The following is a 16,768-nucleotide window of genomic DNA, read 5'->3' on the forward strand; positions in this document are numbered from 1 at the left end:
TTTCTTTCCTGGTAAAACCTACGTGCAGAAAGGATAGAAGATTGTCTTTTGCGCGATGCAATCAAATATTGCGCCCCTTATAATACTGCATGGCTACAACGTAGTTATGCCCCGACCGGCCAAATGTATACTATCCTGCAGTTTGCCCAGTCTACACTATATTTCCAGGATCGGCCCAGGTGTTAACGGGAAACTTGTAACGTTTCTCTGTCGTAGCAACAAATAATCCGTCGTGACGTCGTAGTCACTATCGTTTTAAGCAGTTTATGTTGTGTATCAAAATTCTAACAATGAAAGCTTCCGTAATTGCGAAACAATGTAAGCGCACAGTAATATAATGCGTATCTCGTGAACATCGCCCATGTACTTCATGTTCTATAAATACAGAACTTTCTGGAGAATTGCAGAAGTTGCTGACAACTTAGTCATTCGATACGCAATATTTTTGCATGAGCAGCCATCAGGGTAACAGCCTACATACGCCCGCGCAGTTAAATCACTCTGGTGGTCCGATGCTGATGTAGATGCCAAGGCTAGGCAGAAATTTCCCTTTTTTCCGATTGTTTTCCTCTAATTGTCGTCAACAGAGTATATAGCGTTTATAGTTCTTTCGGCGCATTATACCGCTACAACGGCGCTTCATCTTCCAGTAGCTCCTTTACTTCGTTGATTTCCATCGCACCATAGTCTATGGCATCAGCGTATGCAGGACTGTGCTCCGTGGGCTCATCAGCTCTGACATCGAAGTCAGACAAGGGATGGATCAGCCAGAAGCAGAGGAAAAACGTGCCAATCATCGAGAGAAGAATAAACCACGTCCTGCCGGCGCCAGTTGATATGCGCGGTTGGGAGATGTCGATACGTCGTGATCTGGGGTCTCCAACCATCGCTACGCGAGAGTTGCCAGCCGAAGTGAGATCCATTGAATCCGTGCTTCCATCGGCTTGTTGGGTATTGTCTAAGGTCGACAGGGGTGCGGCATCTTGGCGGTGACTGGCAGAGTTCTTTCTATTGAGAACGGCAAGGAATCTGAGAAACAGGGTGGGCACAAAGAACGAACTGTTTCGTTCCGGTGCTGCAAGTGCTTCGCCAGCGTCTGCTTGAAACGCCAGCAAGGAAATTGATCGGCCTCCACCAAAGTCGTTGCCCGCACAGCCATCACTCGCCTCCAGCGCAGTGGTAGAATCCCTGCTGATCACCTCCCGTTCCGTGGACGGACTTCCCGGACCCTTATCCTGCAGCCGTGGGAAGTTTGGCGACTTGAACAGTTCAAGCGCTGAGGTCACCTTGCTACTAACGTCTTGCATGCTGACTATTCAGTCTGACGCGCTTTCTTGTTTTGCGTCACTCACAGTACGTCGTCGCCCTGGTGATGACCTCAGCCCAAACGTTGTATAGTGCGATTTCTTTCTTCTTCTGTCTCCGGAGCCTCTAAGGTTTGGTTTGGCTTGGTGCCTACGGATATAGCTCAACAAGCCACTACAGGGTCCGGCCATGAATATATATATATCTATAGGGTGCCGGTAGGTAAAAAAGGAAAGCATACTTAAATATAATCTTGTAATTTAAAATGATATTAAGTGAATATTAATCGTTAATATCAATTTTTGGGGCTACATTTTTTTTAAATTTGAAGTTAATATGTTATGTTCATATTGAGGAAAGTAAAACGATAAAGTTAACGCGGCAGTGTCTTTGTAAGGCTGCGCAGATGACCTCAGCACGCGAGCGGGAAATGATGATGACGACCTCAAACTATGGCGCATGCCCTCGAAGTGGAGAATGTCTATAGAAATGTGGCGCAGGCGAAAATGCATTACTGATAGGATAGGATAGGATAGGATAGGACTAACTTTAATAAAACGCCGGCAACCGACGGTTTAACGCGTCCTGACGTTGGTCAAGCGTCGACACGGGGTTATGCTCTACTCTGCACTACCCCAGTTCGGCCCATTTACGGTGGGTCGTGAGGCTTGTGCTTTTCGAGCGCACCCCGGGTCTGCTGGACGGCCCATATTGATGAGTGCCCTTGTCTTCAGGCTGCACTGCACTTTGAAGTTCAGGCGGGTATGTCCTGGAGGTACATTCGGTCGGGACCCTGGCACAGTCCCACATGATGTGCCATTCATCCGCCGGACCCATGGCACAAACACCGCACACACCACTAGATAGAGTTCTGGGTGAAGCACGTGTAGCACTGCTGAGGCGAGGAGTGACCCCTGTGTATCTCCCGTAGGATGACGACCTCCTCCACCTGAGTGGCAGGTGGGAAGGCGGCATTGTCCGTCGAGCTAAGCGGTAACACTTCCTAGCTTCGCCATAACTGGTCACTCGGTCCTTGGTTTCGAACCACTACACGGAACGGTCACTCTCGGGGGAGCGCTTTGAAAGCTTGCTAAATGAATCTAATACAAGCAGACGATAAGATGCATGATTCCACAGTCAGACACGAAAGATGTACGTTAAATAAGACAATTAAAAAAGTACCAAGATGAGATAGAGAAGGAAACCTTAAAAGAACAATCGGTGTCAATAAAACTTGTGGGCAGGAATCACAAATGAAGGTTCCCGTGGCGTTGCGTACCTCCTGAGCACGTTCCCCAGCATGAATCTTACAAACGGTAACAGCTGTGGAACAGGACAGCGCTGTCTCGTGAGTGTCACCTCCATCTGTCGAATCTTACAGAATTTTTCTCTGGATGGTAATATTAAGAGTTATTAGTCTAATAAAAATGTCAGATTGGATTTATCCTACAAAAGAATATACCTGCGCAGCCTGGCTGCAATGACATATCCTGTAGTCGTATGTATATAAACCACTGGTCTGGAAAGCCTGCGCCAGGTAAACGGCCATTTGATTAAGAAAGCGACCTTCGTGGCCAGGTGCACATTTTGATCGCAGCATACGTAAGTGAGGGGTCAGTAAGCAGATAGCTTTTGAAACATACGAGTTATCACGTGCGATAAGCTGAGAACACAACCATAATAAATGTGTAATGATCACTGCAGATGAAAGGGTGGAGGTTGGCGCAGGGCTGAGACTAGCATTGAAAATTCCGCCAGAAATATTGGAGGGAAATTGGGCAACCAAAATGAATAGAACAATCCCAGGACGACGAGAACATTCCTAGCGCCTGCCTTACTTTTCACATTACGAAGCATCGGTACTATAACATTAGTCTGAAGCTGCATTGTGTACATGGTCCTGCACTAAGCCTGTAACCATGCCGGGGACATTGTTTCGTGTTGAAGATGTTGTCATAGTCATGATAAGTGATTTTTATAAATAATTTTTTTGCTTACCGCTATGGAGATCAGAACTCTTCCCACTTAGGGCTGTATATGGAACAAGTAACGTACTGCGCTAAATACGAGAAGAAATGCAGAGTACTTCTGCATCGGTACCGGGAAAGCCATAGAGTTAGTTAGTTAGTTAGTTAGTTAGTTAGTTAGTTAGTTAGTTAGTTAGTTAGTTAGTTAGTTAGTTAGTTAGTTAGTTAGTTAGTTAGTTAGTTAGTTAGTTTATTAGTTAGTTATAGTCGGATGAAACTCAAGTCTGTAGTGAAGCCCCGCCCACGCCCTCATAACCTCCAGCCACTGCTCCTTCGCGAGGTTGCAAATAGTTTGTACTTCAACCTTTCCCTGTTACCTAAATAAGACGGTAAGACAAAAACAAAATTGTAGACGCGTTATTTTGTACGTTTTAACTCGTCTGTTATAGCGGAACGGTGAAAGACTAATTCTTTATTGAACTGAAATAAAACGCTTGCTTCGCTGCGACTCATTATTGCCAAGTTTCACTTCAGTTGGCTTCGAGTTTCATGAGTAAAACGTGGTCAGCATTGAATTGAACTGTACCGTGGACTTTTGAAGAATGAAATTCTCAGACTTCATACACTTTGTCCATGTCTGTTGCACACCTCATCGCTCCCGCCGATGAAAAGACTCCTCAAAAACAGAAACGCTCCGGAGGTATCAAGTTCGACTCCATTTTGAAACGGTCGCATGACGATGTTGTTTGCTTCCGTGATTGGCAGGCGGAGTAACAACTCCGTGCAGTTTGTGTGCCTTGGTTGCCAACTACTGTTTAAGATGTATCCTACTATCGTCGATCGGTCGGTCTGTCAGTCAGTTGTCTTGCATTGCCTTTGCTTTGCTTTGTTTTTGCTTTTGCTTGCTCGCTATGTTATGGCGCGTACCCACTAATGTAAGACTTTCTTTACTTAGAAGAAAATGTGTGCGTTTTGAAAGGAGAGCAAATTTGAGGGCAATCAATTGTAATCAACTTAAAATTATAATTTCTTGAAATATAAAAAATCTGTAAATTAACCAGGTATTCGCCTAGTGTCTCAAAGGAACGAAAGTACATATATTTGTCTAATCTTCACACTTGCGGCTTCGAACTTCTCGTGGCGTTTTTATTACGCTTCGTCTTTCTAAAATTTCCAAGCAATTGTAGTTTCTTAAACACAGCAAGACAAGAGTAGTGCTACAATGGTCATTGGCCCATTCCGCCATGTTTTCGAATTCATCATGTCAGCTCTGATTAGCCGAGAGCAGGCTACTAAGGCCTCTCTGATTAGCTCGAAACGCCGCCATTACCATATTTGACAATATGGCGGAATTTTACACTTTCCAGAATAGCGTCCTAGGTCTCTCATATGCATGATCATTGCGAACTAAGGCATTTATAAAGCAACATTTATTTAAACATGATGAATTTGACGAGTCACAAAGCCGTTAGAAGCCGGAAGGACAAGGTTAAGGCAAATAAGTATAGTGCCCGTCATTACCATGCTCGCTGAACTGCCAGGCTTGCAGTTCCCTTAGACACTAGCAACCGAGTTTAAAAGTCTGAGGCTTTAAGTTCCAATGCCGTGATCTGACAACAAGACATGCTGGGAGGGCTCCCGATTCAGTTTGGCCACCTGGGGTTCTTTAACGTGCACCCAATGCATCGCATCGAGAGTTTTTTGTATTCCGCCCCCATTGGAACGCGGCTGCCGAGGCCGAGTTCGAACCCGCGACCTCTGTTTTAGCAGCGCGACGCCACATCGCCACTGCGGCAGGCGGTGGCCCTGATTTCCCTTTGGTACTCTTTCTATCAAACTGTGTGGGAGTGACCGAAATCTTATGATGGCCACTGCTGGCGTGTGCTGCCAGGGCCACGCCACTCCGAGCCTCTGACTTGGCGAACCGACTGTGTGCTATCATCGCGGCGGCCGGGTCCGCATTGATGCCTAAGCATTCACCTCTCGAAAATGCGTGAACTTTGCTGCTTACGCGAGGTAAAGGCAAGAGAAACAATACACCATAAATTAGTCCTCACGAAGGCGGAAAAGGGGGCTTTGTTATGCGTTCAGCCTGAAGCGAGCAGGCAAGGTACTGCCATGTCTGACCATAACATTCTTTGCGTTTAATCATGATAACAACAGTCTGCGGAAGACCTAGCGAAAAATATCTGCTGCAGTAAAAACTTTCGTTCACTAAAATTTTTGGAGCACGGGAAGTGACCGTATAAGCCCAAATCATTCCGGTGGACTCCATTAGTCTACAGCGAATGCAGTCATCGTATGTCGTAGGTAATTATCCCGACAGTATGTACAGAGCTGCGCATAAAAGACACGGACATCAAGGAAGAAGGACCTTTTATGCGCAACTCTGTACGTACTTGTAGCATATCTACCAAGAGGACCAAATAGATACCTTAGTGAAGATCCAGACAGGTCGAGGACCATGTTGTTCCGTGAATATCTACGGCAATCTCAACAAATAACGGTTCTGCGTCGAGAGTAACCGCCCATTAGGTTTTCGTGAAGGCGAAATTTTCTTTGTCTATAATTCAGTATTGTCGAGCGCGGTGCGTCAGTCGTCAGTAGCACTCGCGCTCTTGGCCACCGTGTTGGAGCGCCAGCCATCACTGACGGGAAGCAGTCACACGGCACCTGCGCCTCTCCGCTTGCGCCAATATCGCTGAAAAATCAGTCCCAGGCTTCGACGACGCTGGGCTCTGCAGGTGCCGCGTCAGATGGCCGCCGGCGGGCGTGCCGGGCGTTGCGCGAACCCGCAGCGGCGGTCAGCTGTCGCCCCGTGACCGGACCCTGGGAAGCGCTGCTGGCCCACGCCGCCTCCTGGCGCCGCCAGGCACGTGGCGCCGGTGGTCGCCCTGCGCCTGGTTCTCGCGTGCACCACCCGGGCCCGCTGCCATTTCGTTGGGCTCCATGTCGAGGAAGGTCGTCAGGCCCAAGGCACGCATCTGCGCATATCCGCGTGCGCTCTACGGAATGCCATTGAACACAACTGAGGCACAAATCAGAGGTCAAATTCACGAAGATTAGCAAGGGCTGCCTGTGGATGTCCGACCACCTTCGCCAATCATACATGTGCAGCATCACGACTGGCTGAAACCTTCTCTCACAAACAGCTTCAGCGTAATTTGTTTCCCGGAGTGTTTTTGTAATTATATATTACACACACACACACACACACACGCACACACACACACGCACACACACACACACACACGCACACGCACACACACAGAAACACACACACACACACACACACACACACACACACACACACACACACACACACACACACACACACACACACACACACACACACACACACACATATATATATATATATATATGTGTGTGTGTGTGTGTGTGTGTGTGTGTGTTACTGTGTGTGTGTGTGTAATATATAATTACATATATAATAGGACATATATATTCAGAAGTAATGGATACAGGTGGCACAGTGTACCAAAAAAGTAGGGTGAAAGGCCACTTCATGCGCAGAGTCGAGACGTTGAAACCCCACAAATTGCAAACCAAACCAAACTCCGAAGCAGAAAAAAAGTTGGAGATGAATGCAACGGCACATGCACAGAAAACGTTATTCTCGTATGACGCGTTTGTGTGAGAACGCCATGCCCTCTTGTTATAATCGCAGTATCTATTTTTCTGTCACTCAGTGTGAATTTTCCAGATTATTAGAATTGCCAAGTAAGTTCGCACGCAGGTTGCCTTTTATTTTGGGCAGTGCATTAAAAGATTGCAAAGCCCGGAATAAAAGTAATTTCTATATAGAAATAGCAAACATAATACAAGAACATGACAACTTAATTAACATACCTGACATAACATGCAAGGCAACCATAATCATGAGAGTGAGGTTGAGCACAGTGATATTTCACTCTGAATATAGCTCAAAAGGAAGCAAAACAATGTCAACGCAAAAGCCAACGAGTATACGCAGTTCTAGAAAAAGAGACATAATACGCAACTGCGTACGTGCTGCTAATGCGCAACACATACTAGGTGACGTGAAAGATGAACCGTGACTGACCAGGATAAATCCAATGGTGAGAAGTGCCACCAGGGTCAGCGCTCCAGCCAGCAAGAACACAACCAGCATCTCCGTGTACAGGAACAGCTCTATAAATTTGCGTCGCGAAAAAACAGCGGTTATGCATGCAAGTAGTCATTTAAAAGCGCAAAATCGCCTAAATTTGTTAAAGCGCCTAAGGAAAACACGGGGAATTCAAGACGATGAGCAACACGAGAACAAGGTGAGAGCGGGAGCTAATGTTTCGCCAAGTGGACTTGTGTTTTTCATGGCCACTTGAAAAAGACAAGTTCAGTTGTCGAAACGTTGACTCCTGCATGCTCTCACCTTGTCCTTGTGTTGCTCATCGTCTTAAAGCACCTCAGCGGGACAGGAAGAAAGACCACCTTTGCTGTAATTATTTTCTGTACGGCCACTTTCTTTTTCACCGCTTTCATTTCTGTCTGATGTTATCTTATTGTGAATCGTAAAATTGTTTCAAATTCTTGTTGACACCCATTTGGCCTCTATGTCAGTCCTCACACTTGTAACTAACGTGTATACTGCATTATGATATGAAGCCACTGCACAGTATTACGCCTCTTGAACCATCTTTATATTTACCCGATTATGTACCTCTGTGATGTAAATGGGAACTGTTAGCAGGATCTAATTTCAGAAAGAATGTCTTCTCCTAATGTTTTACTGGCTGGCCATCCTCGCTGATAACATGTTCGCCAACCACGAAACGCAGGCGCCTGTCCTTCCGAAAAGTATTAGCGTACAAAGTTCTTTGTGAATACAAATCTGGAAACCGCATTTCTTTTTCACAGCTTTACTTTTCCAACATTTTTCACTTGTTTCCCTGCGGTACAGCTTCCAATACGTATGAGTACTTTTTTTCATTGGCCAACGCACCAGGTGCCCGCCATTGATGATAATGGTCAGCTCCATAACGAAGCGATCTCCGCGGTGGTGACCAATCGCGCACGCATCTTACGTAAAATATGTTTTGTGGCCGTATTCACATTGTACGCTATAGGGCGGTATACGCAAAAACGACGCAGCTCGCCGTGACAAAGAGCACATCATTAGCGATAGTACCCAGAGCAAGTACAAATATTAAAAGATGATGAAAATTTTGTCGAGAAAAACATTTGTTATTTTAGCCTCTGGAAAATTAGTCACTTGTCAGTGTTACAAAGTGCACGTGCTATGCGTCAGCGCTCGTCCTGTGCTTCTCGTCCGCGTCCTTTCGCACTGCAACAACTGTGTTGCAAAGTGAAACTTTGACCCTCTTACCGTCTGTCATTGGGCTAGTTCGAACGCTTTAAGAATAACGTGCTCGACTTCGCGCGCTCTGTAGACGATTATAATCTTCCCAAAGAAACTTGATGAAAAGAGCGCTACAAAGACGCGGACGAAAGAACAACATGTACGACAGACAAGGCGCTACTTCCAACTAAATGTTTTTTGAAGAAACAGAACTTTAAATAGATGCAACCAAGAATGGCCCATCGTGACATCACGACCTCCCTATCTCTTCAGAAAAGCTATCTCTTTTTCAGTAAGCGTCACTGAAGGGCAACTAATGCACGTGCCCTCGGCCTTTGCAATGCAGTGCAGTGACGCTTACTGAAAAAGAGATAGCTTTTCTGAAGAGATAGGGATGTCGTGATGTCACGATGGGCCATTCTTGGTTGCATCTATTTAAAGTTCTGTTTCTTCAAAAAACATTTAGTTGGAAGTAGCGCCTTGTCTGTCGTACATGTTGTTCTTTGGTCCGCGTCTTCGTAGCGCTCTTTTCATCAAGTATGCATAACCAACTCACCCACATCAAGCTTCTGCTTCCCAAACAGCTATTGTTGCGCTCTCCGTTCACTTCCGAGTGCGCAAACAGAATTCGCCTGCAACTGCTTGAGTCACGGCCTTGCCGGGGCTCGCGGTTACGTCGGCGGTGACGCCCAGACCGGCGACATCGTGGGCAACATCTCTTTGCCCGCACCGTCAGCAGTCTTCGCCCACGCTAAAGGTCCGTTATTCTGCGCACCCGCTCTTCGAAGCACGAATGCACACTCGCGCGCACACCAAAGGTTCGTCACGTGTGCCAAGAGAGCACTGGCCGCGAGATCGAGCAGAGTCGCCGCCTCGCGTGCACTGGCGGAACCCCTGACAGTGTGGACTGCGCCGCATGTCACCTGCTTAAGCATTACGTGGTCACGTGTGAGTGTATGGCCTGGATATTTTTAAAGACCGTTTCTGCCGTGGCTGCAGGGCTGTAGTAAGTTCTGGTCGGGATTTTTGGACGGTGTGCAAAAGCATTTAGCCTTGCGCTGTCCCCACGCGTGATTGCTCCGCGCTCCACAAGAATATCAACGTTATGATCGCTTCGTGTTTCGAATAGATCACAGAAAGTATAAATCAAGTGATAGCAATGAGGCGTGGATGGCGCGGTTTAGTGATTTAATTGTCACGATGTGTCGATGACTCCACAATCTCTGCGATACTATGAAACATTAGCGGGATGGTGTAAACATAACTCAACAGTAGAAAAACATCGTAAGCATGCACTGATAGCATATCGTGCCATGCGCGTTACATTAGGACACGTACATTATGATAAGTGCGATAATTGCGTGACCCTCGTTCAGTGTTCACAAGACCAGAGGTGTTCTCTTAATATGTAGTTTTGGTGTTCCTACGGTGAATTACTTTTTTCTTGCAATTAAATTGTCGCTTTTGTCCTTTGATAAGCTGTTAAAAACGAAAGCTAAAATAGGTATTGTATAAGGATCATGTGTGACACGGCTCTCTTTAGACGCCAGACGTCATAACACTGAGTTGAAGGGCAGCTACTATAATTTCGTTTCGCTCTTCATTGTAGCTTTGTTAATTGACACAAGACAGTGGCCACTATTGGCCGGAATAAAACAGCCTAACGATTTTAGCTTCTCAAATGATCACCATTGTCGTGTTGCTGTCGTGCGCATAACCACGTCAGGGCCATAAAGAAAGTTACAGAGTCACTTAAGTCTCCTTGCATGCACTGAATGTGAAAGCATTCTGACTTCCACGCGATACTTTTCACTTGGTCACGTGCTCGTATTGGGCAAAGTCAATTTTGGGAGTGGGCTAGGTCGCTTTTAATCGTGGGTCAACCCAATTTTCAAATTGGGCAAATTCAATTTTTGGGGTGTGGACCACGGCGTCCGTTGATCGCCGCGGCTGTTCACCGTGGGATTTCGCAGTGCGAGTCGCAGCAGGTCCAGCGCCGGGAACATGACGTCATCAATTGGTCGCGTGGGTTTTTTGGCAATTGGACGTTAACGCGGGACACTCGCCCAATTCTCCTCTACATGGGGCATATAAGGCTTTCCCTTTAATAACCTGGTCAGAAGTAACCTTATGATCCTACTAACGCACTCTCATTCAGAGTGGCTTAACTCGTTAAACGGAACTCCTTAACTGCTTGCATTTCACAGCGAATAAAAAAATAACGGAAGCGGATATGTATGCGTACAATTCACTGATGAGTGCGCACTAAGTTTACCTTCGTTGTAGAGGAGTATTTATTTAAACTTATTTAAACCATTGAATTATCCTTAGAGAATGCGGTATTAATTAGCGTGAGCCCAAATATTAACAGAGTCGGAGGAACGCAAGGAAAACACAAACAAAAAGCCCCACGAAAATGGCGAAATGGAGACTGTGGCTGAGTGCCATAACCCCACTGAATGACAGCTTGCGCTTCTTCCAAATAGATAGAAACGTTCTGCGCACTCAGTTCAAAAATGTGGCATTGTAGGTTAATATAAGATCAGTTCACTGCAGTCAGCCTGTGTAATCACCAGAAAATCGGGCCAAATCGTTCACAGCGGAACGCCACCGTGTGCACTTCAATGCACGCCATCGATCCAAGGCGGTGACAGTGCTGCCACCTGTAGTTCATCTCGCGGCGAATAGCCGCGCCCGCCGAGCCTCCAGAAAGGCACGTTACGTCTCCGTTATCACATATATGATACTAAAAAATTGGCAGCATACGTTTGGCCAGATCCCCGCTTCATACTGCTTCATATAGACCATTTACCCAAGATTCCTGAGCGCAAGCGATTAAGTTCTCAGTAGGCGCTGTAGCGCTGAGTGCTTTGAATAATTCTGGAAGAGCGAAAATGCGAGACTTAGATACGTAACTCAACATATTTGCCCACGCGTTCGAGCGCAGCTAGCCAGAAGTGCTTCTTTACAAGGAAAAGCATGCTGAAAACTTCTCGCAAAAAAGCAAAATGACACAGCGCTGTGTGCAGTCATCTCACCAAAGCTGAGACGGTCTCTGCGCGTGGCCGTGGTAGGCAAGCTGAAAAGTACGTCCGAGCTGTTTGGGTCGCCCCGAAAGGAGCGCAGCCTGTACGTGTATCTGCAAGCCACAAAACGTAAGTGAGCGCAAATCAGAAATTATACGTATATGCAATGAAGTGACTCGCGGAGCGCGCTTCGACTGTGCTAACCATGCAATTAAAGCAAAAGAAACTATTGATAAGCCTCATGCAGTTCACACTAACCTACACAGATGTAGCTAAAGTGTTGCTCATCTTAACTGATTTTGTGCTCACGTTCAATTGTCATCACCTTACGCTCGGTGCCTTTGGTCATCATGAATACTATAACGGAATAACGATGAACGTTTCGATAATGACTGCCGTATTACCATAGCACACTTCAGCACAGGTCTCATGATGTTCACAATTCTTGGCGCCAGGTAAGTATGTCGAACCGTGGATCTGTTGTGCTTGGAGTAAACTGATAAACACTGTCCATGGGGACATGAGCGCAGGTCATCGATGGACTGCTACGCATGGGTATAAAAGGCACTTGCTACGTCGATGTTCTTGTGCTTTCGAACGGGTGCTCATATGCGCTTAAAGAATACAGGGACATACGACGGTTTCGCAAGCACCGCCCGGCAGCATGCAGTGAGCCTAACAAACTTCCGGCTTCGTGTCCTATCAGCCTGGAAAAAAAGTGCGTTTTCAAGTTGCTTACGAGTACTATATGCAATGATTCAAATGCGAACACCCGCCAGGTTCACTCAGTGGCTATGGTGTTGGGCTTCTAAGCACGAGGTCGCGGGATCGAATCCCGGCCACGGCGGCCGCATTTCGATAGGGGCGAAAACACCCATGTACTTATATTTAGGCGCACGTTAAAGAACCACAGGTGGTCGAAATTTCCGGAGTCCTCCACTACGGCGTGCCTCATAATCAGATCGTGCTTTTGGTATGTAAAACCCCATATTAAAAAAAGATGCGAACAGCGGTGTGCGGTGATTTCGCATAGCGACGAGCAGACGGCACCGCTCGTGGCACGCCACAGCTGGTTGTATACATCTCCACTGAGTTTGCTTTGTGCTGGGCTGCGCGAAAACCAGGCGCTCCGCTGTTTGCATTTGAACCGATGGCAGGCAGCATACAGATTATCTTTTTACGTCTTCAAGTAAAATAAATGTGAATCATGCCACAAGGACACATGCATAATTCTTACAGCAAGTTTTGAAAGAATAAATTGTAATATCGTGGTTAGATGTCGGGTAAAAATTATCAAAATAGAAATGCAGAAGATGACGTCTCCCATTGTCGACAAGTTACCTTTTCGTCCAATTTCATTTTCAATTTTTCTCATTATGTTCTACATTTGTGTTTCAATCACATGCAATTACCCTATTCTTTCCTTAGATTTATTGCCCGTTGGCTCTAAATTTGTGATTGACAATAACTAAAGGGAGTGCTCACAGAAGTAATAAACAATACATCATCCGACGAATGCACCAGCTAATCACTGTCCTCCAGTTGTGCAATAGCCAATGGCGGTGAGTGTGCGATCAATAAGTAATCTAATTGCGCATGTACTGCTTACTGCATTTCGCTGCGTTAATCGGTGACTTTTGGCTAAGGCAGCGTGCGTATCCAACCCGTTCGTAAAGAATTGTACGCAATGGGGACTCATGTATTATATAACATTGTATAGCACAGCCCGTGGCACCTGTAGAAACAGCAAGAATTTCAAGGGCAAGAAAACAAACGGAAAGTGCAATCTGTTCAAAAATTTGGAGGGCGCTTCAGCTCCACCTTTAAGAATGGAACGCGATAGCATTCAAAGATCCCTTACTGCTTCTCACTCTTCCCGGCAAGTGCAGCTTATGTAACCGTGATGTTTATCGGGAAACGCTGGCGACGAACGTTATGGACGAAAGCGAGCTTTCTGGTAGAAACGCGGGCTCTTGCGTCGGCCCCGAATGCGCGAAGGCGAGCGCCATCTGGATTACAAGGAACCGAGCGCGGCGCGCCGCTGTGTGGATGGTGTAAGCGCTGAAAAGGGGTTTGTGTTTGACGATCAACCGCTGATTGACATATGCTGCGTCATTTACTGTTCCTCGAAAAAAAAAATCTTCGCTTTATTTGTTATTGTCACGGAAGTGTGATATTTATGCCTAGATGACGATAGAACAAACAAAGGGCATCACACATTTTAAGAAGCATCGCCAATGTGCTCGCGAGGAATTTCGTATTGATACCTTGTTCGTAATTTACAAATCTGAATTAATCTTCAGTGTTCTTACATGTTGTATTGCGAAACAAAACCACATAGGAAAAAAGACTACAGAGATTTTCAATTATAATTTGCTGGATATTTATCGGCACATTAGCACAAGGAGAGCTATGCAGAAAATTATATAGCATGCTGTTTGGACTAGAGTATACCCGTTGTATGGTATAAAGGAAGTTTTTGTTACTGGTATGTGAAAAATGTGGATATGGTGCTCTTGATAATCTTTTCATTATTCACAAATAACTGTTGCGATAAAAATTATTTTGATACAGTTGTGTTGTGCACAGCCCACATGGTCTCTGTAGAAATTTCCTGTCTAAGAGAAATTGCAGGAAGCTGTCTTACGTATGTATGATCGTATAGTACAGAATGCGCCCATTTGTACTGACTAATGAGATACTCCGCTCTACATTATTGTATTGTGTATTGAATGCCTTGCCATGCGATAGGTTGCTAATAAAACAGTGAATAAGCAACCTTTTTCTGTCTACTTATGTTTTGCCGAAACAACAGCCGCGTGGCATGGCGTGCTGGCTCGCGCATCTTGAACCGAAAAAGATAAGTTTTCACACAGCTGCGTTGCGCATATGTTGTGCGTAAGAAAATTAAAAGCCGAAGAGTGTCGCATACAAGTTCTGAGAAAAATAATGCAAACTGTGTTGGTTTCCGTTGGCGCCTGCAGAAAAAGTCGTGTGCTCGTCGTGAAGCATCATGTTTGCGGGCTTTTGTGTTTCATATGCACAATGACTCAAAAAACAAAGACGCAAATTTGTGCATTGTGATTTCGAAGGCGAATACCATTCATTCGCCATGTTCAAGCTAAATGGCTCAGCGTTTCCGAACAGCACTAATGTGACACACTTTACCAAGGCGCACAGTATCTGCGCCTGCCTTGTGCAAATTCATCAACGTCTATCTGAAGCGGCGATCGATCAAGAGAATGTACGTCAGCTGCGCCATGTACGAGTGACCTGAAATTGCTACCGCGAGTCCTTTCGAGTCGTAATATTGTGCAAAGAGCCTTCAACTTCTTTATTTTTGTCTGTTCCGAATGCGTGTCGAACATAGAATCTGCGATCTCATCCTTTGCAATATAACACCTTAGCCGCCAAGCCGCCGGTTGGTGGCAGTGAATACCAATGTTCTCTCATGGTTCTGGTTCAATAATAATAATAATATTTGGGGTTTTACGTGCCAAAACCACTTTCTGATTATGAGGCACGCCGTAGTGGAGGACTCCGGAAATTTTGACCACCTGGGGTTCTTTAACGTGCATCTAAATCTAAGTACACGGGTGTTTTCGCATTTCGCCCCCATCGAAATGCGGCCGCCGTGGCCGGGATTCGATCCCGCGACCTCGTGCTCAGCAGCCCAACAATGGTTCTGGTTCCGTCATTCAGTTCAAATCGCATAAACCACGGCCGAATTTCACGTCATTCCAAAAGACACTTATTGTGAATTCCCACGGTCTAGCAGATCGTGGCGGCACAGGAATACTTTGCTGCGAGTGCGTGCCATGCATTGCGCGTTGGACGGGTCTGTTTCTGCGCTGTCCTGGCCTTGCGTTACCTGAGGAACGGCACGAGTCCCATGAGAACCACGGAAGAGACGTTGCGTGGAAGGTGGAGCTGTGAGCAGCCACGGGAAAGCGTGCTGTCTGCTCGGCACCAGTGCACCTGAAACAGTGGTGCGCCGAAACATCAAAGAAATTCTCGTTATGGGAATGCGCACTTGAATCATGGTCTCGAAAAGAAGAGAACCGCTTTTCGCCTCCTTTAGTGCAATTGCTCGGAGGAGCTCAGAACTTATATCAATAGTACCTTGCACGGGTTATCGCAACTGCGTATTCGGCTCTTCTTCAAGTTATGGCCATCTTGTTCATCTGGCAAATTCTGACAAGCGTTGAAGTGCTTATACTGCATTTGGCACTGATAAAAAACGCATAATAAACGTTACACTTTTCTACCATCTAGACGTTTCTGGCTCCTAAGTACTCAAAGAGAGCAATGTTCCAAACCAAACCTTTGGATAAAAGGAGCGCCGCGGTGGTAAGCGCCAAGGTAAATTGGCCGAGCGTAGTCGTAAATCTCGCTACACCATCGTATTTAGCGTCCCGCCCCATTGGACTGTGCCGCATCCGGAAAAACAACTCGCAAGCAACACAGCTACTCAGCCGGCAGGGCGATCGCGTGTGTTTTTACTTATAGTCGAGGAAGACTCTACAGGCAGTTTTGTGAATGGAATTGTGCCTTGGTGTGCGGAGGAGCGGGTACCTGAAAGCCGTCGAGCTGCGCGTGGGGCCGGGCCTTCCAGCTGAGTCGCACCACGGACCAGCCCAAGGTTCTCACGGTGACATCGCACGGGCTACTTGGCTCTGTGTCGCAAAAGCGGCGCATACAAAACAAGCGGCAGAGTTCGGCCACCGAGCTCGCACCACCACCTTTTCAACTGATAAACCACAGTATAGACGGACGCTGCCTAAACAGTCACAGAAAGCAACTTTCAATGCATTTACGAATGTCACTGCTGCCTATTCAGGGTAACGACAGTGAATCCCTATATTTGTTGTATGATTTATTTATATATTGTTACAAATCCTATCTCCAGACCCAAAAAAAAGATCGAAGTAGGATGAGCAGCGCCTACGGTACAGAAGCTTCTGGAACTAGATTCGCCTTAATCTTGCGAACTTCAGAATGTTGAGCAAACAGGTCTATCCCTAACCGCTTCGCTTCTTGGTATTGAACGTATGCAATATGAAACATAACCAGCACCCTTCAAAGAATGTATTATCTTCTGTATTGTAATAAAAATAAAACATTTCATATGC

General features: G+C 46.1%; 1 protein-coding gene across 3 annotated transcripts in view; it reads right to left on the bottom strand.

The window, feature by feature from the left end:
• Positions 1-5,393: 5,393 nt before the first annotated feature.
• LOC135902488 (uncharacterized) overlaps positions 5,394-16,768 on the bottom strand; it is a 29,591-nt gene continuing 18,216 nt past the window's right edge. For all 3 annotated transcript variants that reach the window (XM_065432597.1, XM_065432595.1, XM_065432594.1), the window contains exons 6-10: positions 16,212-16,312; positions 15,508-15,614; positions 11,649-11,749; positions 7,357-7,445; positions 5,394-6,256 (exon numbers count right to left, since the gene is read on the bottom strand). In XM_065432597.1, coding sequence (XP_065288669.1) covers positions 6,077-6,256; positions 7,357-7,445; positions 11,649-11,749; positions 15,508-15,614; positions 16,212-16,312 — 578 coding nt within the window. In that variant the 3' untranslated portion in view covers positions 5,394-6,076. The remainder of the gene's footprint in view (positions 6,257-7,356; positions 7,446-11,648; positions 11,750-15,507; positions 15,615-16,211; positions 16,313-16,768) is intronic.

The sequence above is a fragment of the Dermacentor albipictus genome, chromosome 4 (genome assembly GCF_038994185.2).
Source record: "Dermacentor albipictus isolate Rhodes 1998 colony chromosome 4, USDA_Dalb.pri_finalv2, whole genome shotgun sequence".
Taxonomy (NCBI): Eukaryota; Metazoa; Arthropoda; class Arachnida; order Ixodida; family Ixodidae; genus Dermacentor; species Dermacentor albipictus.